This window comes from Trachurus japonicus, chromosome 19 (assembly GCF_045865225.1).
Source record: "Trachurus japonicus isolate A0001 chromosome 19, Traja_1.0".
Classification (NCBI taxonomy): domain Eukaryota; kingdom Metazoa; phylum Chordata; class Actinopteri; order Carangiformes; family Carangidae; genus Trachurus; species Trachurus japonicus.
Window position 1 is genome coordinate 12,390,727 of NC_140925.1, and position 21,166 is coordinate 12,411,892.

The following is a 21,166-nucleotide window of genomic DNA, read 5'->3' on the forward strand; positions in this document are numbered from 1 at the left end:
TGTGGTGTGTGTGTGTGTGGGTTCATTGCATTATTCGCTCGCTTTATGTTTCATGATATTTGGTGTGAATAACCAGTAGGCTATTGCCAGTATTTAAAGTGATCAAAACGGGTATCATTTCTGTTGAACATTAATTTTATTGTCACTGAACCCAAGTGATTATTTCATATTTTTTATTTTTCTATTTTGAACTAAAAAATCCTCTAACTAAAAAAGTATTTACATTTAAAGTGCTATTGTGTGTGGTTTTCATTTAGCCTACTCAATTCTTATTTTATTTATTAAGCATAACAAAAAGGGGAATATCATAAGTTTAACCCAGGCCCCGCCCCATAGGTACATGAGACGGGTGTTACACATATTTTGTGGAAGCAGAAGAACTTGTGTTTTCAAGTTGATCAAGTTGAACCCAAAATTATACACAGTGTGTGAGATAAAACAATACACATTTGCTGGAAGATTATTTTTTTTTATTGACCAAAGTGAATAAATAAATATTGTATAAAAATATATTTCATTTTTTTTCCAATCCAAATTTCATTTTTTAAATAAAAGACAAAGCAATAAATAAATAAATAAATAGATAAATAAACAGATGAATAACTAGTTAAATAAAATAAATAATCATGTAACACATTAATAAATAGATACTATAAAAAACATATTCATTTTTTTTTCAATGCAAATTTTAGAAAATAAAAAAAGCAGATGTAACTAAATGTGTTTTAGTTGAGCAGAGATGAAATCAGCTGGTCTGCTCTGATCAGATGGTTTCTGACTTCCTGTCTGATCAGCTCCCAGGATTCAGCGCTGTGGCCCTGCACACACAGGAATATTATCATTATTACCATAGATAGATAGATAGATAGATAGATAGATAGATAGATAGATAGATAGACTTACTCTTCTTGCGAGGAGGTGGCGAGTGAGTCTCTTGAACGACATGTGCAGCTTCTTGTTCCTCCTGTGTCTCCCAGTCTGAAGAAAAAAACAAAACATAAAATCATGTTTAAAAAAAAAAAAATCTGTGTTGTTGTAATGACACTGTCGCCGTGGAGACAGATGTTCATTAATTAGAGAAACAGGCTGGTGATCCACTCTGAGACACTCACACAGGAGCGAAGGCCGTCAGCCTGCTGCATCACAACGCCCACAAAGTCCTTCACTGTCTTCTCCTCCCATGATGCATTGCTGTAGTCCTCTTCAAACAACTTTATCCTCAGCCTGGAGGAAGAAGGAGGAGGAGAAGAGTAATCAGATTACTACAGGGACACATTCACATAATAGTAATAATAAAACTAAAGCAGGGGTGTCAAACTCATTTTAGTTCAGGGGCAACAAACAGCGCAATCTGATCTCAAGTGGGCCGGACTAGTAAAATAATAGCATGATACCATATAAATAAAAAGAACATTGAATTGTTCCCTTTGTTTTAGTGCATTATTAAGATGTTTACAGTTAATGAACTATTCTTTTACGAACCAACTTGACATTTCTTGATTAAATGTGCAATTTCATGCCTCCGTATGTCTTCTATGTAATTTTCACAGTTGGCAAATTCATCCTGAGGGCCGGATTGAACCCTCTGCCGGGCCGGTTTTGGCCCACGGGCCGCATGTTTGACACCCCTGAACTAAAGGCTTTTATTTTGAAAACCATTAAAAGAGAAGAAACTTACTGATGCTGTGAACACCTGGCTGTACAGGTCATAAGGGAAGGACACAGCGTCGTTCACTTCGATGTGCTCACCCTGCATCACACACGCAAAGACAAACACACACATCATGAGTTGAGGTGAACACACACACACACACACACACACACACACACACACACACACACACACACACACACACACACCCTGGTCCACAGAGTCTGAACAGAGCAGCTCTCAGAGCAGTGGACTCACCATGTTGTCCAGCAGCTTCAGATGTTCTTCACTGTGCTCTCTGAACTTGTTCTGCATCCAGCTGCAGCTCAGCGACGAGCCTCCACTGAGCTGAGCCACAAACAGGCAAACAAACAAGATCCTGCTCAACATCTTCACAAAGATTAAAGATGACAAGTCTCCTCTGAGTGTAGAGTCAGTCCAGATGTGTCCAGCTGCTGTGATGAGATGGAGCTGAGCTGCTGCTCATTTATAAGACTCACCTGTTTCATTTTTCATACCTGCCGGCCTGGGGAAACCTGCACACACACCTGTGGCTTTCACAAAGGTCAAACAACCACAACAAGCAGCTCATGGTCAGTGCTTCACATTTCAGGTTTGATCAGTGATTCAGAAAACCAGATGAGTGTATTTAATTCTGTTTCAATATTTTTGCAATTGAAGTAAAATTCACATTTGTTCATCAGATTGATATTTGCATCACTGCTACAGGTTTAACAACAAAAAGTGAATCATCATTATTATTATTGTCTGATTTAAATCTGTTACTTGTTTTGTATTTTTAAAGAGTTTAATGTGTTTATTTAGTTTATTTAATTGCATTTTTTATTACAGTACTATAGTCAGTGGTTTCATTATGTTCAAAGCTGTGAAACAGGTTACATCAGTGTGTCATACACTAAACTCTCCGCCAGGGGGAAAGTGAAAATGAAATGAGTTTTTTTTTTTTAACAACTTTATTTTTGCTTTACAAAATACATAAACAATGCATAAAACCATATGAGCATCATATTAATAACACTTGGATAACAAATAGACGTGACAATAAAATAAAAACATACATAAATAGAAATAAATAATAGTAAAACAAAAAAAAATAAAATAAAATAAAAAGGAGAAGAAAAAAAGTAAGACACACCAGGGGATATGAGCAATGGAAATTAAATTGAATTAAAGATATTAAAGTGGGAGCACAGATTTATAGTTTTGATAGCTTTCTTGTTATTAGCAGAGGAAACTGACTTGAAATACACCTCCAGTTCTTTCATAAAAACACAAAAAATGGGTTTTACTTTGGCAAATTTACACTTGTGGATATAAAACTTTGCAAGAATTAAAATGAGATTAATTAAAAAATATTCTTTTTCAGCTGGAGTGTCACTCTTTATAAATCCAAAAAGGACATTTTGCCAGAGGAGCTCAAAATCACAGCAGATATTATCTAAAATGAATCTACAAATATCTTGCCACAGTTTGCGGGTATATTCACATTTCCAAAACAGATGAATAACAGTCTCAGTATGGGAGTCACAAAAGGCACACTTCAGATCTAGGTCAACAATTTTGAATTTGATAAAGAAGGATTTAACTGGGTAACATCTATTAATAATTTTAAATGACACTTCTTTCACCTTATTAACCACAAAAAATTTTTGAGGAAGAGACCAGATTTTTTCCCAACATAAGTTATTTACATGAAAATGAAAGTGAGTGACGGTGACGCTGCTCTGCGCTCACGTCACGTCACGTCACAACCACAGGAGGAACAACCACAAACTAGTGAATGAAGAGAAGAGCCTCGTTGTGTTTCATCATTTCATTCTCTGTCATGAAGTCATTACTGTAAATAGTATTTTAACACGTGTTGTGTTGTTCCTGCAGGAGAGGGAGGCAAGAACCAGACTGTTTATAATTTTTCTGTCTATTGTTTATATGGAAATTTAATTGTGTTGTAAATTATCATAACACAGAGGTCACTTAATGTGCTTAACAGACATAAAAGGAGCAGAAATGAAGGAACAATAAGGAAACTGTATTGGAAAAAATGTACAAGACAAAGGAGAATAGAGTAGTTATTAGTAACATAACTTTCTGTTTAAAGCCACAGTTTGAGTCAGAGCCAGTAAACTAGAGAAAGACTGAGGGGAAGTAAAGTGTTTGTCACAGTTCATCTGTAAAGACTGATTTAGCACTTCTGCATTTAGGAAACACAGTTTATTCATTCAATCTTTATTTCAATACAATGTAGTTGTAGTTGTAGTGTAGAGTTTTTACATTAAAAGCAGCAGGAAATGAAAAAAAAACCATAATAAAATAAAGAATATGTAAAGAGATCAACAAAATTAAAACATAAATTATTTGTCATTTAAATTTTATTTCTTGCAACACAGTGGAGACCTTCACCTCTGCACAACTTCAAACAAAACAATCTTCTCTTCAAACGTCTTTTAATTTAAAACATTACATTAGTTATGTGTTATCTTACGATTTATCTTTTCTGTTTGTCTCCATTCATTTTAACTGTGTTTGCAGTTCACAGGACAAAAGAACATTTATTGACTGCATTCATGTCACATACACACCAGTATTTATCTCATGTATGTAGTTTAATTCAATAAATAAATAAAGTTACCAAAATAAGAGTCTAAGCAACGATGCATCATCAGCCACAATATGTTTTCTCACGTTCTGCAGAGAACAAGATGAAATGTCTTCAGAGTTCACTTTTGTTTTCTCTCCTCACAGGAACTTCCCCTTTACGGCTCCTACTGGACAAGGAGCAGTGACTCTTATCTAATCTGATCAGTGATGCAATAGTTTAACGATTCAGACATAAACAAGAATATTTTTTATTTCTATGTTCTATGTTCACAGTTGATTTCAGGAGATATTTTTTCATGTGGCCTCAAAAAAACTGGCTACATTTCTCCTTTTTCTCTCATTTCTGCTCAATAAATAAATAAATATTATAATAATCACCATTAAAACTGGTGCAGTGTTGCAAATTTCAGACAAGAACAAGCAGATTTTTTCCCTTAAAAGTTGCAGAAATATTCCTGTTAATCCCCAAATATCCTTTATCTAACAGATCTGTTTAATAATGAACATTAATTTGTATGTTTTCATGCAGTATTTCAGCTTTTGTTTTATGTATAAACTGCATTTTATCATCATGAGAAACATTTTTCACCAAGTGTCTTTTTTATATTTGAGGAAAATTGATTTCATTTAATTTGGCTTAAAAAAAGGAAAACTATCTGGCTATAATTTCCTTTTCCCTCATCCTCATCTTATCTTGGCTGTGATATTGTTTTATTGTTTTATTCTTTTATTGTGGGAAAACTTTTTCTTTAGGTCACTGATCAAACCTGAAATGTGAAGCACTGACCATGAGCTGCTTGTTGTGGTTGTTTGACCATTGTGAAAGCCACAGGTGTGTGTGCAGGTTTCCCCAGGCCGGCAGGTATGAAAAATGAAACAGGTGAGTCTTATAAATGAGCAGCAGCTCAGCTCCATCTCATCACAGCAGCTGGACACATCTGGACTGACTCTACACCCTCAGAGGAGACTTGTCATCTTTAACCCTCAGATCCTGTTGGCACATTTTTTGTACCATCTGATTTTTCATTTGGCTGTCATTTTGGCTGTGATCATGCTAGAGTGTTCGTAGGTTGCAGAGAGGTGGCTTTTGCAAGGTCCACCATGCTCCTAAAAGATCTCCTGTCTGAACCTTATAGTTCTCTGTTTATCGCGTTGGCACCTCTTCTCCTGATATGGACAAAAAATGTCCCCATATCCATTGAAAATCGCAAAAACCCACACGTTTTCACCTGGGGGTTATGTTGTCCTAGAAAAATATTTTTTATATTTTCATGGTTTAATTCACATCAGGGGAAGTCAAAGTATAGGTTTATGGGTGATTTTTGAAATATCACTTCATATTACCGCGAGGACGCGGCTCCGAAGTCCGGGGCATTCTCTCCGGCCGGCCCCGCCGTGTGAGTCTGCTGCCGGGGTGAAGCTACTCGCGCTGCCCCGGGGGACTCACCGCCCCCCCAGCTGCAGCTGGTCCGTGCTGGGGGGATCGAGCTGAGGGATTACATCCGCCTGATGATGCAGGAAGTGATTTGGTCTCTGATTTTCACCAGATTTAACTTTTTATCAAAATTTGCCCAGCTGATCCATTTTTTTCTAATTTTCTTAGTCCAAAGTTTGCGCTGCAATAATAGAATACGTGGACGCGCGTGCCCGATGATGCGCGTGCATTCGTGTGTGGGGGGGTCCGTGTGTATGTCCTGGTGCAGTGGGACTTGACTGGAGCTGAAATATTATCATCATCTGCAAGCAGCAGCTGTAAAACCAGAACCAGTCCCAGAAGCTCCAGGCCCGGAGAACCAGAGAGGGGGCCCTGCCAGAGCGCTCCCCAGGAATGGTGCATCGCCGCCCGGGTAAAATACGTGAGGGAGAGGGCTGGATGATTTGACGCTTTTTTCAAAACTCCGATCTAAAATATCAGATTATACCACTTTCCCTTGGTCGATTGAGGTCCAGTAAAAAGTATGATGGTCTTTTAACTCTCCTCTAGCCATGTGTGTATTATGATATCATGTTTTTTTTACACAGAAAGTCACGTGATCATGCCTTTTAGCCGACATGTCACAAAACAGTAAAACGGTAAAATGAAAAAAAAAGCTCCAGCAAACTTTAAGCAAACAAATCAATGTTGGCCCTGTTCAAAGGCAGACATATGACTGTTCTCATAATAGTTGGAGTAAATAAAATTATTTTTAAAATATTTATTTTATTGCAGTTTTTCAACATTTTTATGACGAATATTAGCGGTCCCTCACTAAAACAGGCCATGAAAGGGTTAAATTATAAAAAATATTGATGAAATTACACATCATTCATTAGAAGACAACTAACCCTAAGCAACAAAAAAAAAATTGTAATACCTATTTTTACTTTGACGTGGTGTGTGTTTGAAAAATGGTACATTTTTTGTCCCTATCAGGACAACGTTAGTGATTTTTAACAGGATCTGAGGGTTAATCTTTGTGAAGATGTTGAGCAGGATCTTGTTTGTTTGCCTGTTTGTGGCTCAGCTCAGTGGAGGCTCGTCGCTGAGCTGCAGCTGGATGCAGAACAAGTTCAGAGAGCACAGTGAAGAACATCTGAAGCTGCTGGACAACATGGTGAGTCCACTGCTCTGAGAGCTGCTCTGTTCAGACTCTGTGGACCAGTGTGTGTGTGTGTGTGTGTGTGTGTGTGTTCACCTCAACTAATGATGTGTGTGTTTGTCTTTGTGTGTGTGATGCAGGTTAATAACTCCACTAACACCACTGGGGACGCTGGAGTGGATGACGTTTTGCCTTTCCCTCAGAGTCTGTACGACCAGGCGTCCAAAGCATCAGTAAGTTTCCTCTCTTTTAAAGGTTTTCAAAATAAAAGCCTGTGTTATTACATCTGCTCTGAGTCACAAATACATCCCTAATCTGATTACTCTTCTTCTCCTCCTCCTCCTTCTTCCTCCAGGCTGAGGATAAAGTTGGTTTCACGGTGCAGGTTCTGGACGAGGTGGCCGCTGTGTTTGAAGAGGACTACAGCAATGCATCATGGGAGGAGAAGACAGTGAAGGACTTTGTGGGCGTTGTGACGCAGCAGGCCGACGGCCTTCGCTCCTGTGTGAGTGTCAGAGTGGATCAATGAATGAATGATCAATAATTGATGGTGCAATTACGACTAATTTAGATGAACATAAACTTATAAATATATATTTCTATTCCCTGTTATTCATTTAGACTGGGAGACACAGCCACAAGAAGAAGAACAAGAAGCTGCACATGTCCTTCAAGAGACTCACACACCACCTAGAAGGAGCTGTAAGTCTGTCTATCTATCTATCTATCTATCTATCTATCTATCTATCTATCTATCTATCTATCTATCTATGGTAATAATGATAATATTCTTGTGTGTGCAGGGCCACAGCGCTGAATCCTGGGAGCTGATCAGACAGGAAGTCAAAAACCATCTGGTGGGAGCAGATCAGCTGATTTCATCTCTGCTCAACTAAAGAACGTCCGTCACCGTCATCGGCTCATTTATTAACTTATCTATTCTATGTAACTATAAATTAAACTGTTTATTTATTTATTTGGTTGCCTGTATATGTATTAAAGCAGAAGTAAGTGGTCCGGTCGTTTTCGCTAATGCTGCGTTCCAGGCAGGCTTTTGAAATCGTAAATTACAGCTTCAAGTCACAACTTACGACTTTGTAGCGTTCCAGCCAACCCACTCGTGTTTTTCCGACCTGTTTTACCAGTGAAAGTCACTATAACGGCCACTCGTAACTTCCGACCGGTGAACTCGTACCAGATCGAATTGGTACGACTTCACGGTCGGAAAAATACGAGTTTCCTTGAACGCACCATAACAGTCCTCGTCCCTACGTCGCCACATTCACGGCGTCCCTTGGCTGCACACACAGCCCTGCATGCCGTTCTCTCTCCTCATTGGATAAAAACTGTAGGATACGATAAATGTTTTCTCTTCGGCTCAGAGCAGAGCAGAGTGACTGACAGACCCGTGTTTCAGTCCAAACACTCTATGTAAGTGATTGCTGTCGGATGATATAACTATTTAAGACTTATATTAACACAAATATATCACTTACTTCTGCTTTAAGTAACTGATTGAACATAATTTATGTGCCCTAACTTATGTTTTTCGATTTGCACTGAAAAAATTTGAATATTTATATTCTTATATTTATATATATATTTTTTTACTATAATATGTTTTTTATTTGATTTATTCTGATATTGTTACAGAAAATAAAAATAAATAATCTTCAAGAAAATATAAAAAATGTGTATGGTTTTATCTCTTTAAACTCTTATACCTACTCTACAATTTGTACTGAAATGTTTCATTTATTTATATATTTTATCTATTATGACATTGTTACAGACAATAAAAAGTAATAATATTAAAGAAAACTTAAAAATGTGTTATTTCTTTAAACTCTTCACCTACTTCTACAATGTGAAATGCTGCAATACTACCGTGATTCATCAGAGGGAGCAAAAGCACACTTATTTTTTCTATCATTGTTTTTAATTTCCCTTGTTAAAGCTGCAGTTGGCAAGACAACAAAATTCCAGGACTTTGTCGAAAATTTCAAAACAATAAAAGAGAATTAAAAGAGAAGAAACATACGGCTGTGAACACCTGACTGCACAGGTCATAAGGGAAGGACACTGCAGCAGCGTGGTTCACTTCAATGATTGATCTGATTTGTACTTAAAGCAGAAGTAAGCGATCCGGTCGTTTTGGCTAACTTCTTGTCAGCCGATGGAGTTAGCAGCACAAACATTCAATTTTTGTGTTACTGTAAAGCAGTACTAAAGAACTTTCAGTTTTGGTTGAGTTTGGCGGCGCCTGTGGACCAAAGCGGTAGTGTTTTGCCTGAAGGAAGACTCCATTTCCCATGAACACTAGCGTGAAGCCCTGTAAATATCCTGCATTAAAATTAACAGAAGACATCAAAACTAAGTTTCTGTTTCCAGTGGATCATTTCAAAGTGAAAACACAAACATAATCCATTGCTAAGGTGCCGTTTTGCCTGCTCCCTCCTTGTTGTGACTCGCAAAAGTGAAAGTGAAAGTAAAGTGAGAGCAGGGTTCCTACCATGCTCCTCAAAGCTGCTTAGTGCCAGAGAAAGAGATACAGACCCCCTCAGGATATAGTAAAAGTCATTGTTGAACAGATTCTAGCCTATTCTAAATCTAAAGATTCCATTCTAAAAATAAATAAATAAATAAAATGAAAATAAAAAAGAAGAAAGAAATACAAAATACTTCAGAAGAGTACACTAGTTAGAAAAAAAAAAACACGAATAGTGGGAACATACCGCACACTAGACTGCGTTATGAGGATCTTTAGTTTATTTCAGAGCAACGCGTTATGCTTGTGGCTTCTTCAGGCTCATGCTGAGACCAGGAAGTCAAGGGATTTTTAAAGGAAATGGTACTCAATCAATTTACATAAGTAATTGAACAAGGTGAAAACATATTTAACAATCAAACATCAATGGCTGGGGAGTACCATAGAAATGGATAAAACACATATATTTAAGTGCATTCAGCAGCTTTACAGCAAATTTGAGTACAGGTGTACCTTCAGTGATTCACTTACAGAAAGGCAGTATCTATACACAACAATACAATACAAACAGGTCATATACAAATAGGCAATCTCATCCATCATAACATCAAAAATATATACAGTACATACCGAGGATGAACACAGGTGTTAATAGTGAGGATGATATCACACAAGTAGAGCAACAATAGGCAGATCATCTTTCCGTCATTTTCAGTCAGACCAGACCAGTCATACTTCAGAAGAGTGATGACACCAACTGTGCACATGCATGATACCCAGTACATGAGTGTGGTTTCTATGGTCATGATGCCCTCTGGAAGGATTGAGAGGGAGCATTGCATCATGGCAAATATTTTTGGAGAACAAACACGATTTTAAGGTATGATAGTTACCTTTTGACATAATAATAGTTTTTCCTTCTGCTAGCACACGCTTTTATCTAGTAAATTATGCTTTGTGTCTTTTTGTACACATAATTTGTGTGTACGGACCAGTCCAGCCTGTCATCAAGGTGTACTCCAAGGTACTTGTACTTGTACTTGTCCACCCCATCCACAGTCACAGGCCGTAAGGATCTTTTGGACCTGCCAAAGTCAATAATCATTTCTTTGGTCTTTGATGTATTAAGCAACAAGTTGTTCTTGTTGCACCAGACTGTGAACGCCCCCACCAGGTCCCTGTATTCATCTTCCTGTCCCTTCTTCACACATGCCACTATGGCCGTGTCGTCAGAGTACTTCTGCACATGGCAAGATTCAGATGTGGATGTGAAATCTGCAGTGAAAAGTGTGAAGAGGTAAGGTGAGAGCACAGTACCTTGTGGTACTCCTACACTGCTCACCACTGTGTCTGACATGCAATTCCCCAGCCTCACATACTGTGGCCGCTCTGTAAGATAGTCATAGACCCACAAGATGATGGTTGGATCTACACCCATCTTCTCCAGCTTGCCTCTCAGAATACTAGGTTGAATTGTGTCAAAGGCACTGGAAAAGTCTAGAAACAGCAGTCTCACATATCGCCCAGGTTCATCCAGGTAAGAGTAAATCCGATGCAACATGTAGATGATTGCATCGTCCACCCCAATGTTCTCCCGGTATGCAAACTGCAAGGGGTCCACAGAATGCTGTACTTGAGGTCGAAGGTGGCGAAGTAGTAGTCTCTCCAGAGTCTTCATAATATGAGAAGTCAGGGCTACTGGTCTGTAGTCACTGATTCCTGCTGGCCTCGCCACTTTGGGAACCGGCACCAGGCACGAGGTCTTCCAGAGAAGAGGGATCCTACATGACTGCAGGCTCAGGTTGAAGATGGTACGGAGAGGCACAGCCAGCTGGGCAGCACAGTCCTTAAGGAGTCTAGCTGAAACACCATCAGGGCCAGCCGACTTGCCAGGACGCAGTCTCCTCAGTTCTGCCGACACTTCCTCCAGGGAGAGTAGAGTGTCACCGCCATATGGAGCAGGACCGCCAGGTGGAGCAGGACCACCAGGAGGAGCAGGACCACCGGAAGCAGGACAGCCGGATGGAGCAGGACCGACAGGAGGAGCAGGACCGCCGGAAGCAGGACTGCCAGGTGGAGCAGGACCGCTGGCTGGAGCAGGACCACCGGATGGAGCAGGACCGCTGGAAGCAGGACCACCGGATGGAGCAGGACCGCCAGGAGGAGCAGGACCGCCAGGTAGAGCAGGACCGCCAGGAGGAGTAGGACCGCCAGGAGGAGCAGTACCGCCAGGTGGAGTAGGACCGCCAGGAGGAGCAGGACCGCCAGGAGGAGCAGAACCACCAGGTAGAGCAGGACCGCCAGGAGGAGCAGTACCGCCAGGTAGAGCAGGACCGCCAGGAGGAGTAGGACCGCCAGGAGGAGCAGTACCGCCAGGTGGAGTAGGACCGCCAGGAGGAGCAGTACCGCCAGGAGGAGCAGTACCGCCAGGTAGAGCAGGACCGCCAGGAGGAGTAGGACCGCCAGGAGGAGCAGTACCGCCAGGTGGAGTAGGACCGCCGGGAGGAGCAGTACCGCCAGGAGGAGCAGTACCGCCAGGTAGAGCAGGACCGCCAGGAGGAGCAGGACCGCCAGGAGGAGCAGAACCACCAGGTAGGGCAGGACCGCCAGGAGGAGCAGGACCGCCAGGAGGAGCAGAACCACCAGGTAGAGCAGGACCGCCAGGAGGAGCAGTACCGCCAGGTGGAGCAGGACCGCCAGGAGGAGCAGGACCGCCAGGAGGAGCAGAACCACCAGGTAGAGCAGGACCGCCAGGAGGAGCAGAACCACCAGGCAGAGCAGGACCGCCAGGAGGAGCAGGACCGCCGGAAGCAGGACCGCCAGGAGGAGCAGGACCGCCGGAAGCAGGACCGCCAGGAGGAGCAGGACCGCCAGGTAGAGCAGGACCGCCAGGAGGAGCAGGACCGCCGGAAGCAGGACCGCCAGGAGGGGCAGAACCACCAGGTAGAGCAGGACCGCCAGGAGGAGCAGAACCACCAGGTAGAGCAGGACCGCCAGGAGGAGCAGGACCGCCGGAAGCAGGACCGCCAGGAGGAGCAGGACCGCCAGGTAGAGCAGAACCACCAGGTAGAGCAGAACCACCAGGTAGAGCAGGACCGCCAGGAGGAGCAGTACCGCCAGGTAGAGCAGGACCGCCAGGAGGAGCAGGACCGCCAGGAGGAGCAGAACCACCAGGTAGAGCAGGACCGCCAGGAGGAGCAGTACCGCCAGGTAGAGCAGAACCACCAGGTAGAGCAGGACCGCCAGGAGGAGCAGGACCGCCAGGTAGAGCAGGACCGCCAGGAGGAGCAGGACCGCCGGAAGCAGGACCGCCAGGAGGGGCAGAACCACCAGGTAGAGCAGGACCGCCAGGAGGAGCAGAACCACCAGGTAGAGCAGGACCGCCAGGAGGAGCAGGACCGCCGGAAGCAGGACCGCCAGGAGGAGCAGGACCGCCAGGTAGAGCAGAACCACCAGGTAGAGCAGAACCACCAGGTAGAGCAGGACCGCCAGGAGGAGCAGTACCGCCAGGTAGAGCAGGACCGCCAGGAGGAGCAGGACCGCCAGGAGGAGCAGAACCACCAGGTAGAGCAGGACCGCCAGGAGGAGCAGTACCGCCAGGTAGAGCAGAACCACCAGGTAGAGCAGGACCGCCAGGAGGAGCAATACCGCCAGGAGGAGCAGTACCGCCAGGAGGAGCAGTACCGCCAGGAGGAGCAGTACCGCCAGGTAGAGCAGGACCGCCAGGAGGAGCAGGACCGCCAGGAGGAGCAGAACCACCAGGTAGAGCAGGACCGCCAGGAGGAGCAGGACCGCCAGGAGGAGCAGAACCACCAGGTAGAGCAGGACTGCCAGGAGGAGCAGTACCGCCAGGTAGAGCAGGACCGCCAGGAGGAGCAGGACCGCCAGGAGGAGCAGAACCACCAGGTAGAGCAGGACCGCCAGGAGGAGCAGGACCGCCAGGAGGAGCAGAACCACCAGGTAGAGCAGGACCGCCAGGAGGAGCAGGACCGCCAGGAGGAGCAGAACCACCAGGTAGAGCAGGACCGCCAGGAGGAGCAGTACCGCCAGGTAGAGCAGGACCGCCAGGAGGAGCAGGACCGCCAGGAGGAGCAGGACCGCCAGGAGGAGCAGAACCACCAGGTAGAGCAGGACCGCCAGGAGGAGCAGAACCACCAGGTAGAGCAGGACCGCCAGGAGGAGCAGGACCGCCAGGAGGAGCAGGACCGCCGGAAGCAGGACCGCCAGGAGGAGCAGGACCGCCGGAAGCAGGACCGCCAGGAGGAGCAGGACCGCCAGGTAGAGCAGGACCGCCAGGAGGAGCAGGACCGCCGGAAGCAGGACCGCCAGGAGGAGCAGGACCGCCAGGTAGAGCAGGACCGCCAGGAGGAGCAGGACCGCCGGAAGCCGGACCGCCAGGAGGAGCAGGACCGCCAGGTAGAGCAGGACCGCCAGGAGGAGCAGGACCGCCGGAAGCAGGACCGCCAGGAGGAGCAGGACCGCCGGAAGCAGGACCGCCGGATGGAGCAGGACCGCCTGATGGAGCAGGACCGCCAGGAGGAGCAGGACCGCCGGAAGCAGGACCGCCGGATGGAGCAGGACCGCCAGGAGGAGCAGGACCGCCGGAAACAGGACCGCCAGATGAAGCAGGACCGCCAAGTGGTGATGGTGAGGGAGAAGAGGCTATGTTAAACCTGTTGTAAAACTGGTTAAACTCATTTGCCAGGTCAACATCTCCCTCAGGCTGCCTATTTCTCTCCTTGTATCCAGTGATTGTCCTCATTCCTCTCCAGACCTCCCTGATGTTATTATTTTGTAGTTTGCTCTCCAGCTTTTTCTTGTAGTCTCTCTTTGCTTGCCTTAGTCTCACTTTCAGTTCCTGCTGTGCCGTCTTAATCAAGACTGAGTCACCAATCTTAAAAGCCTCCTTCTTCTTATTTAGGAAGCTTTTGATGTCACTTGTGATCCACGGTTTATTGTTAGTGAAGCAACAAACTGTTCTGACCGGCAACACCACATCCCTGCAGAAGTTTATATAGTCAGTGACACACTCTGCCATCCCATCAATGTCAGTGGATGTGTTGTTAGGTGTCTGCGAGTGTAGCAGAACATTCCAGTCTGTAGACTCAAAGCAGTCCCTCAGAGCCTCAGTAGCCTCAGGTGTCCACTTCCTTACTGTGAGTGTAGTTGCAGGTAACAGGTCTGCAGACAAACCAGGTTGTGATCTGACCTGCCCAGTGGTGGCAAGGCAGTGGCTCTGTAAGCTTCTTTTACATTGGCATACAGCAAGTCAAGGGTTTTGTTTTTTCTGGTAGCACATTTAACAAACTGTGTGAATCCAGTCAGGTGGGAGGAGAGGATAACATGGTTGAAGTCACCTGATATTATAATAAGTGCCTCAGGATGTTTTGTCTGTATCCTAGCAACCATTTCATGCAGTATTTCACATGGAACATCAGCTGTTGCCTTGGGAGGGATGTACACAAGTATTGTTATGATATGACTGAATTCTCTTGGTACATAATATGGCCGCATTCCAACAGCCAATAATTCAATATCTGGACAACACATCTTCTCTTTGACAGTAATATGTGCAGGATTACACCATCTCTGGTTCACAAATAAGGCCAGACCTCCTCCTTTTTTCTTGCCACTTGCCTTAGCATCTCTGTCTGACCGTATGAGAGTGAAGCCAGGTACATCCACAATGGAGTCAGTGATGTTTTGATTCAACCAGGTCTCAGTAAAACACATCAGGCTGCACTCACGGTAAACTTTCTGAGTCTTCACCAATATCTCCAGCTCATCACTCTTGTTGGTCAGAGAGTTGACATTCCCCATGATGACAGACGGCAGAATGGGCTTGTATCTCCACTTCCTTGCCTTTAAACCTGCACCAGCACGGCAACCACGAAAACGCCTCTTCAACTCAGCCGGAATAGTGTGATACACCCCAGATTTTCTCCACTTCAACGAAAAAAGCTCTTCACTTGAGAAAACCCTTCTCTTCACAGAAGAAATATCCATCAGTAATTGAAAAAATATGATAAAATACAACAAAAACAGAGTAAGAAACTCAGAGCTACCAGACTTTGCTGCTCCCAGTTGAAGCGCATTCTAGAAAGGAATGGATTTGGAAATAAATAAATTGAGAGCTGTTACTAGACACCTACAGGAACACAATGGTAAAGAAAGCTATTGGTAATAATTTTTTTCACAGATGGTCAGAGTATCCTGCTAAATTGCTCTAACTATTAGAATGAATGGAGGTCAAAATGACCTCTTGGCGGTTCTAGGAGTACATGGAATGTTGGCGGTTCTAGTGTTAACCTGCATCACACACACACACATCATGAGTTGAGGTGAACACACACACACACACACACACACACACACACACACACTGGTCCACAGAGTTTGAACAGAGCAGCTCTCAGAGCAGTGGACTCACCACGTTGTCCAGCAGCTTCAGATGTTCTTCACTGTGCTCTCTGAACTTGTTGTGCATCCAGCTGCAGCTCAGCGACGAGCCTCCACTGAGCTGAGCCACAAACAGGCAAACAAACAAGATCCTGCTCAACATCTTCACAAAGATTAAAGATGACAAGTCTCCTCTGAGTGTGTAGAGTCAGTCCAGATGTGTCCAGCTGCTGTGATGAGATGGAGCTGAGCTGCTGCTCATTTATAAGACTCACCTGTTTCACATTCCTGCTTGGGAAAACCTGCACACACCGGTGGCTTTCACAATGGTCAAACAACCACAACAAGCAGCTCATGGTCAGTGCTTCACATTTCAGGTTTGATCAGTGACCTGAAGAAAAAGTTTTCCCACAATAAAAGAATAAAACAATATCACAGCCAAGATAAGATGAGGATGAGGGAAAAGGAAATTATAGCCAGATAGTTTTCCTTTTTTTTAAGACAAATTAAATGAAATTAATTTTCCTCAAATATAAAAAAGACACTTGGTGAAAAATGTTTCTCATGATGATAAAATGCAGTTTATACATAAAACAAAAGCTGAAATACTGCATGAAAACATACAAATGAATGTTCATTATTAAACAGATCTGTTAGATAAAGGATATTAGGGGATTAACAGGAATATTTCTGCAACTTTTAAGGGAAAAAATCAGCTTGTTCTTGTCTGAAATTTGCAACTCTAGTTTACTGGCTCTGACTCAAACTGTGGCTTTAAACAGAAAGTTATGTTACTAATAACTACTCTATTCTCCTTTGTCTTATACTGTACATTTTTTTTCCCCAATACAGTTTCCTGTTGTTCCTTCATTTCTGCTCCTTTTATGTCTGTTAAGCACATTAAGTTATGATAATTTACAACACAATTAAATTTGCATATAAACGATAGACAGAAAAATTATAAACAGTCTGATTCTTTCCTCCCTCTCCTGCAGGAACAACACAACACGTGTTAAAATACTATTTACAGCAATGACTTCATGACAGAGAATGAAATGATGAAACACAACGAGGTTCTTCTCTTCATTCACTAGTTTGTGGTTGTTCCTCCTGTGGTTGTGACGTGACGTGACGTGAGCGCAGAGCAGCGTCACCATCACGTATAGTTCTAGTTCAGGCCACACACACTTTCATTTTCACTTTCCCCTGGAGGAGAGTTTGGTGTATGACACACTGATGTAACCTGTTTCACAGCTTTGGACACACACACATAATGAAACCACTGACTATAGTAATAAAAAATGCAATAAAACTAAATAAACACATTAAACTCTTTAAAAATACAAAACAAGTAACAGATTTAAATCAGACAATAATAATGATGATTCACTTTTTGTTGTTAAACCTGTAGCAGTGATGCAAATATCAATCTGATGAACAAATGTGAATTTTACCGGCAGGTCTGAAAAATGAAACAGGTGAGTCTTATAAATGAGCAGCAGCTCAGCTCCATCTCATCACAGCAGCTGGACACATCTGGACTGACTCTACACACTCAGAGGAGACTTGTCATCTTTAGTCTTTGTGAAGATGTTGAGCAGGATCTTGTTTGTTTGCCTGTTTGTGGCTCAGCTCAGTGGAGGCTCGTCGCTGAGCTGCAGCTGGATGCACAACAAGTTCAGAGAGCACAGTGAAGAACATCTGAAGCTGCTGGACAACGTGGTGAGTCCACTGCTCTGAGAGCTGCTCTGTTCAGACTCTGTGGACCAGGGTGTGTGTGTGTGTGTGTGTGTGTGTGTGTGTGTGTGTGTGTGTGTGTTCACCTCAACTCATGATGTGTGTGTTTGTCTTTGTGTGTGTGTGCAGGGTGAGCACATCGAAGTGAACGACGCTGTGTCCTTCCCTTATGACCTGTACAGCCAGGTGTTCACAGCATCAGTAAGTTTCTTCTCTTTTAATGGTTTTCAAAATAAAAGCCTTTAGTTTTATTATTACTATTATAGTGAAAGTTTCCCTGTCGTAATCTGATTACTCTTCTCCTCCTCCTTCTTCCTCCAGGCTGAGGATAAAGTTGGTTTCACGGTGCAGGTTCTGGACGAGGTGGCCGTTGTGTTTGAAGAGGACTACAGCAATGCATCATGGGAGGAGAAGACAGTGAAGGACTTTGTGGGCGTTGTGACGCAGCAGGCTGACGGCCTTCGCTCCTGTGTGAGTGTCTCAGAGTGGATCACCAGCCTGTTTCTCTAATTAATGAACATCTGTCTCCACGGCGACAGTGTAATTACAACAACACAGATTTTTTTTTTTTAAAGATGATTTTATGTTTTGTTTTTTTCTTCAGACTGGGAGACACAGGAGGAACAAGAAGCTGCACATGTCGTTCAAGAGACTCACTCGCCACCTCCTCGCAAGAAGAGTAAGTCTATCTATCTATCTATCTATCTATCTATCTATCTATCTATCTATCTATCTATCTATCTATCTATCTATCTATCTATCTATCTATCTATCTATCTATCTATCTATCTATGGTAATAATGATAATATTCTTGTGTGTGCAGGGCCACAGCGCTGAATCCTGGGAGCTGATCAGACAGGAAGTCAGAAACCATCTGATCAGAGCAGACCAGCTGATTTCATCTCTGCTCAACCAAAACACATTTAGTTACATCTGCTTTTTTTATTTTCTAAAATTTGCATTGAAAAAAAAATGAATATGTTTTTTATAGTATCTATTTATTAATGTGTTACATGATTATTTATTTTATTTAACTAGTTATTCATCTGTTTATTTATCTATTTATTTATTTATTTATTGCTTTGTCTTTTATTAAAAAATTGAAATTTGGATTGAAAAAAAAATGAAATATATTTTTATACAATATTTATTTATTCACTTTGGTCAAAAAAAAAAAAAAATCTTCCAGCAAATGGATCCAATAGTGTTTATTCTTTCACAAGATATAAACCTGGATTAGCTCTGGAAACAAACAGATGAACTTGCATAATCTTTTACTATATTTGCTGCGTACGCAGAAGGAATATTCACCTCTTTTCCAAAAAAACAACCTCTCTTTTCTGAGAAACTAATGGTTATGGATATCCACTATTCCCTCCAGGGCTGGCTGGCGCCCAACTCTCCAGAGAGCAACCCAGGGCTTCCTGGCTGGCAAGCAAAGCCAAGTGACCAGTGACCCTAACTCTCCAGGGGTGGCTTCCTAGAGTTTTTTCTCTAGGGCTGACTGGCAAATCCTGGTACCTCTTACCCCCATAATTTCAAAAGCAACTCAGGCTGTATTTCACAGCTGTATCTGTTCTAAAAGTATTGTATCAGTCTGAAGTGGAATGGTTGAGTAATAACGAGTAGTTTAAAAAAAAAGAAGAAAAAAAGACAATCCTACTGTACATACAATACAGTGAAATATGGAGGTTCAGAGGGCTTTTATTCTAAAATGCGACATCAGATTGACTTGATATTTTCTGGGTGTCATCCTGGGGTCTAGTACTATCAGTCTGAAGTGGAATTGTTGAGTAATAACGGGTAGTTTTTAAGAAATATGAATCCTAATGTACATAGAATACAGTGAAATATGGAAGTTCAAAGGGCTTTTATTCTGAGATTCCACATGTTTTCTGGGTGTCATCCTGAGGTCTAGTAGCCAATTGGTCAGTGAAGTAATAGAAATGAAAAATAAGTTAAAGAAGCGGTAAGTAAATGTACTTTCCAACACCAGAAAGGCACAGATTTGGTCATCAATACTGATTAGGTCAACAAGGGAAAGGAAAACAGATGATGTGTAATAAATGTGCTGTTGCTCCCTCTGTTGAATCAAGGTAGTATTGCATCACTAAACATAGGCAACACAGAATATTTCACATTGTAGATTAGAAAACTTTATTGATCCCCAAGGGGAAACTGCTTTGCCACGCAATAAAAACACAAACATCCACTTAACAAACAATACAAACATTTCCATACCATTGCACAAAACTTATCAACATGATTGGATACTTCATACAACAGAGTAGGCTGCTCAAAGCAAGTGATTTAAATTGATATTAATATAGGCAAGGATAAATAAATAAATATAAGAAAATATACACCTCCAGAAGATTAAAAAACAACAACAACAACAACAACAATAGACAGCCGCTATTTGTGGTTAAAATATCTGACTGCTGCACTTACTTGTAGAAGTAAGAGTTTAAAGAAATAAAACCATATACATTTTTATATTTGCTTGAAACAATGTCAGAATAAATAAAATAAATAATAATAAATAAAAAAAAACATACAAAAATATAAATATAAAAAATAAATATTCAATTTTTTTCAGTGTAAGTTACCATATATAAATATACATGTTCAATCAGTTACTTGATAAATAGACCGGCGACCAAATAAATAAACAGATTAATCTATACTTAAATAGAATAAATAGATAAGTTAATAAATGAGCCGGTGACGGTGACGGTGACGGATGTTCTTTAGTTGAGCAGAGATGAAATCAGCTGATCTGCTCCCACCAGATAGATAGATAGATAGATAGATAGATAGATAGATAGATAGATAGATAGATAGATAGATAGATAGATAGATAGATAGATAGATAGATAGATAGATAGATAGATAGATCGATAGATCGATAGATAGATCGATCGATAGATAGATAGATAGATCCACTCTGAGACACTCACAGAGGAGCGAAGGCCGTCAGCCTGCTGCGTCACAACGCCCACAAAGTCCTTCACTGTCTTCTCCTCCCATGATGCATTGCTGTAGTCCTCTTCAAACACAGCGGCCACCTCGTCCAGAACCTGCACCGTGAAACCAACTTTATCCTCAGCCTGGAGGAAGAAGGAGGAGGAGGAGAAGAAGAAGAGTAATCAGATTAGGGATGTATTTGTGACTCAGAGCAGATGTAATAACACAGGCTTTTATTTTGAAAACCTTTAAAAGAGAGGAAACTTACTGATGCTTTGGACGCCTGGTCGTACAGACTCTGAGGGAAAGGCAAAACGTCATCCACTCCAGCGTCCCCAGTGGTGTTAGTGGAGTTATTAACCTGCATCACACACACAAAGACACATTATGAGTTGAGGTACACACACACACACACACACACACACACACACACACACACACACACACACACACACACACACACACCCTGGTCCACAGAGTCTGAACAGAGCAGCTCTCAGAGCAGTGGACTCACCATGTTGTCCAGCAGCTTCAGATGTTCTTCACTGTGCTCTCTGAACTTGTTGTGCATCCAGCTGCAGCTCAGCGACGAGCCTCCACTGAGCTGAGCCACAAACAGGCAAACAAACAAGATCCTGCTCAACATCTTCACAAAGACTAAAGATGACAAGTCTCCTCTGAGTGTAGAGTCAGTCCAGATGTGTCCAGCTGCTGTGATGAGATGG

The 21,166-nt window shown here is 42.6% G+C and overlaps 3 protein-coding genes across 3 annotated transcripts; 2 read left to right on the forward strand and 1 right to left on the reverse strand.

The window, feature by feature from the left end:
• Positions 1–725: 725 nt before the first annotated feature.
• Positions 726–21,087, reverse strand: LOC146967523 (interferon a3-like). Its single transcript, XM_085760990.1, has 5 exons — positions 20,956–21,087; positions 20,710–20,802; positions 20,435–20,584; positions 904–978; positions 726–818 (listed from the first exon to the last, which is right to left on the reverse strand). Exons 1-5 carry the CDS (start codon positions 21,085–21,087, stop codon positions 726–728), a joined length of 543 nt encoding a protein of 180 aa, XP_085617116.1.
• LOC146967524 (interferon a3-like) lies at positions 6,733–7,745 on the forward strand. The gene is made up of 5 exons (XM_085760988.1): positions 6,733–6,864; positions 6,990–7,082; positions 7,205–7,354; positions 7,471–7,551; positions 7,653–7,745. Exons 1-5 carry the CDS (start codon positions 6,733–6,735, stop codon positions 7,743–7,745), a joined length of 549 nt encoding a protein of 182 aa, XP_085617114.1.
• On the forward strand, positions 17,327–18,923 carry LOC146967525 (interferon a3-like). The gene is made up of 6 exons (XM_085762139.1): positions 17,327–17,458; positions 17,603–17,674; positions 17,795–17,944; positions 18,078–18,152; positions 18,298–18,400; positions 18,856–18,923. The coding sequence occupies exons 1-6, from the start codon at positions 17,327–17,329 to the stop codon at positions 18,921–18,923; spliced, it is 600 nt and encodes a 199-aa protein (XP_085618265.1).
• Positions 21,088–21,166: the final 79 nt, after the last annotated feature.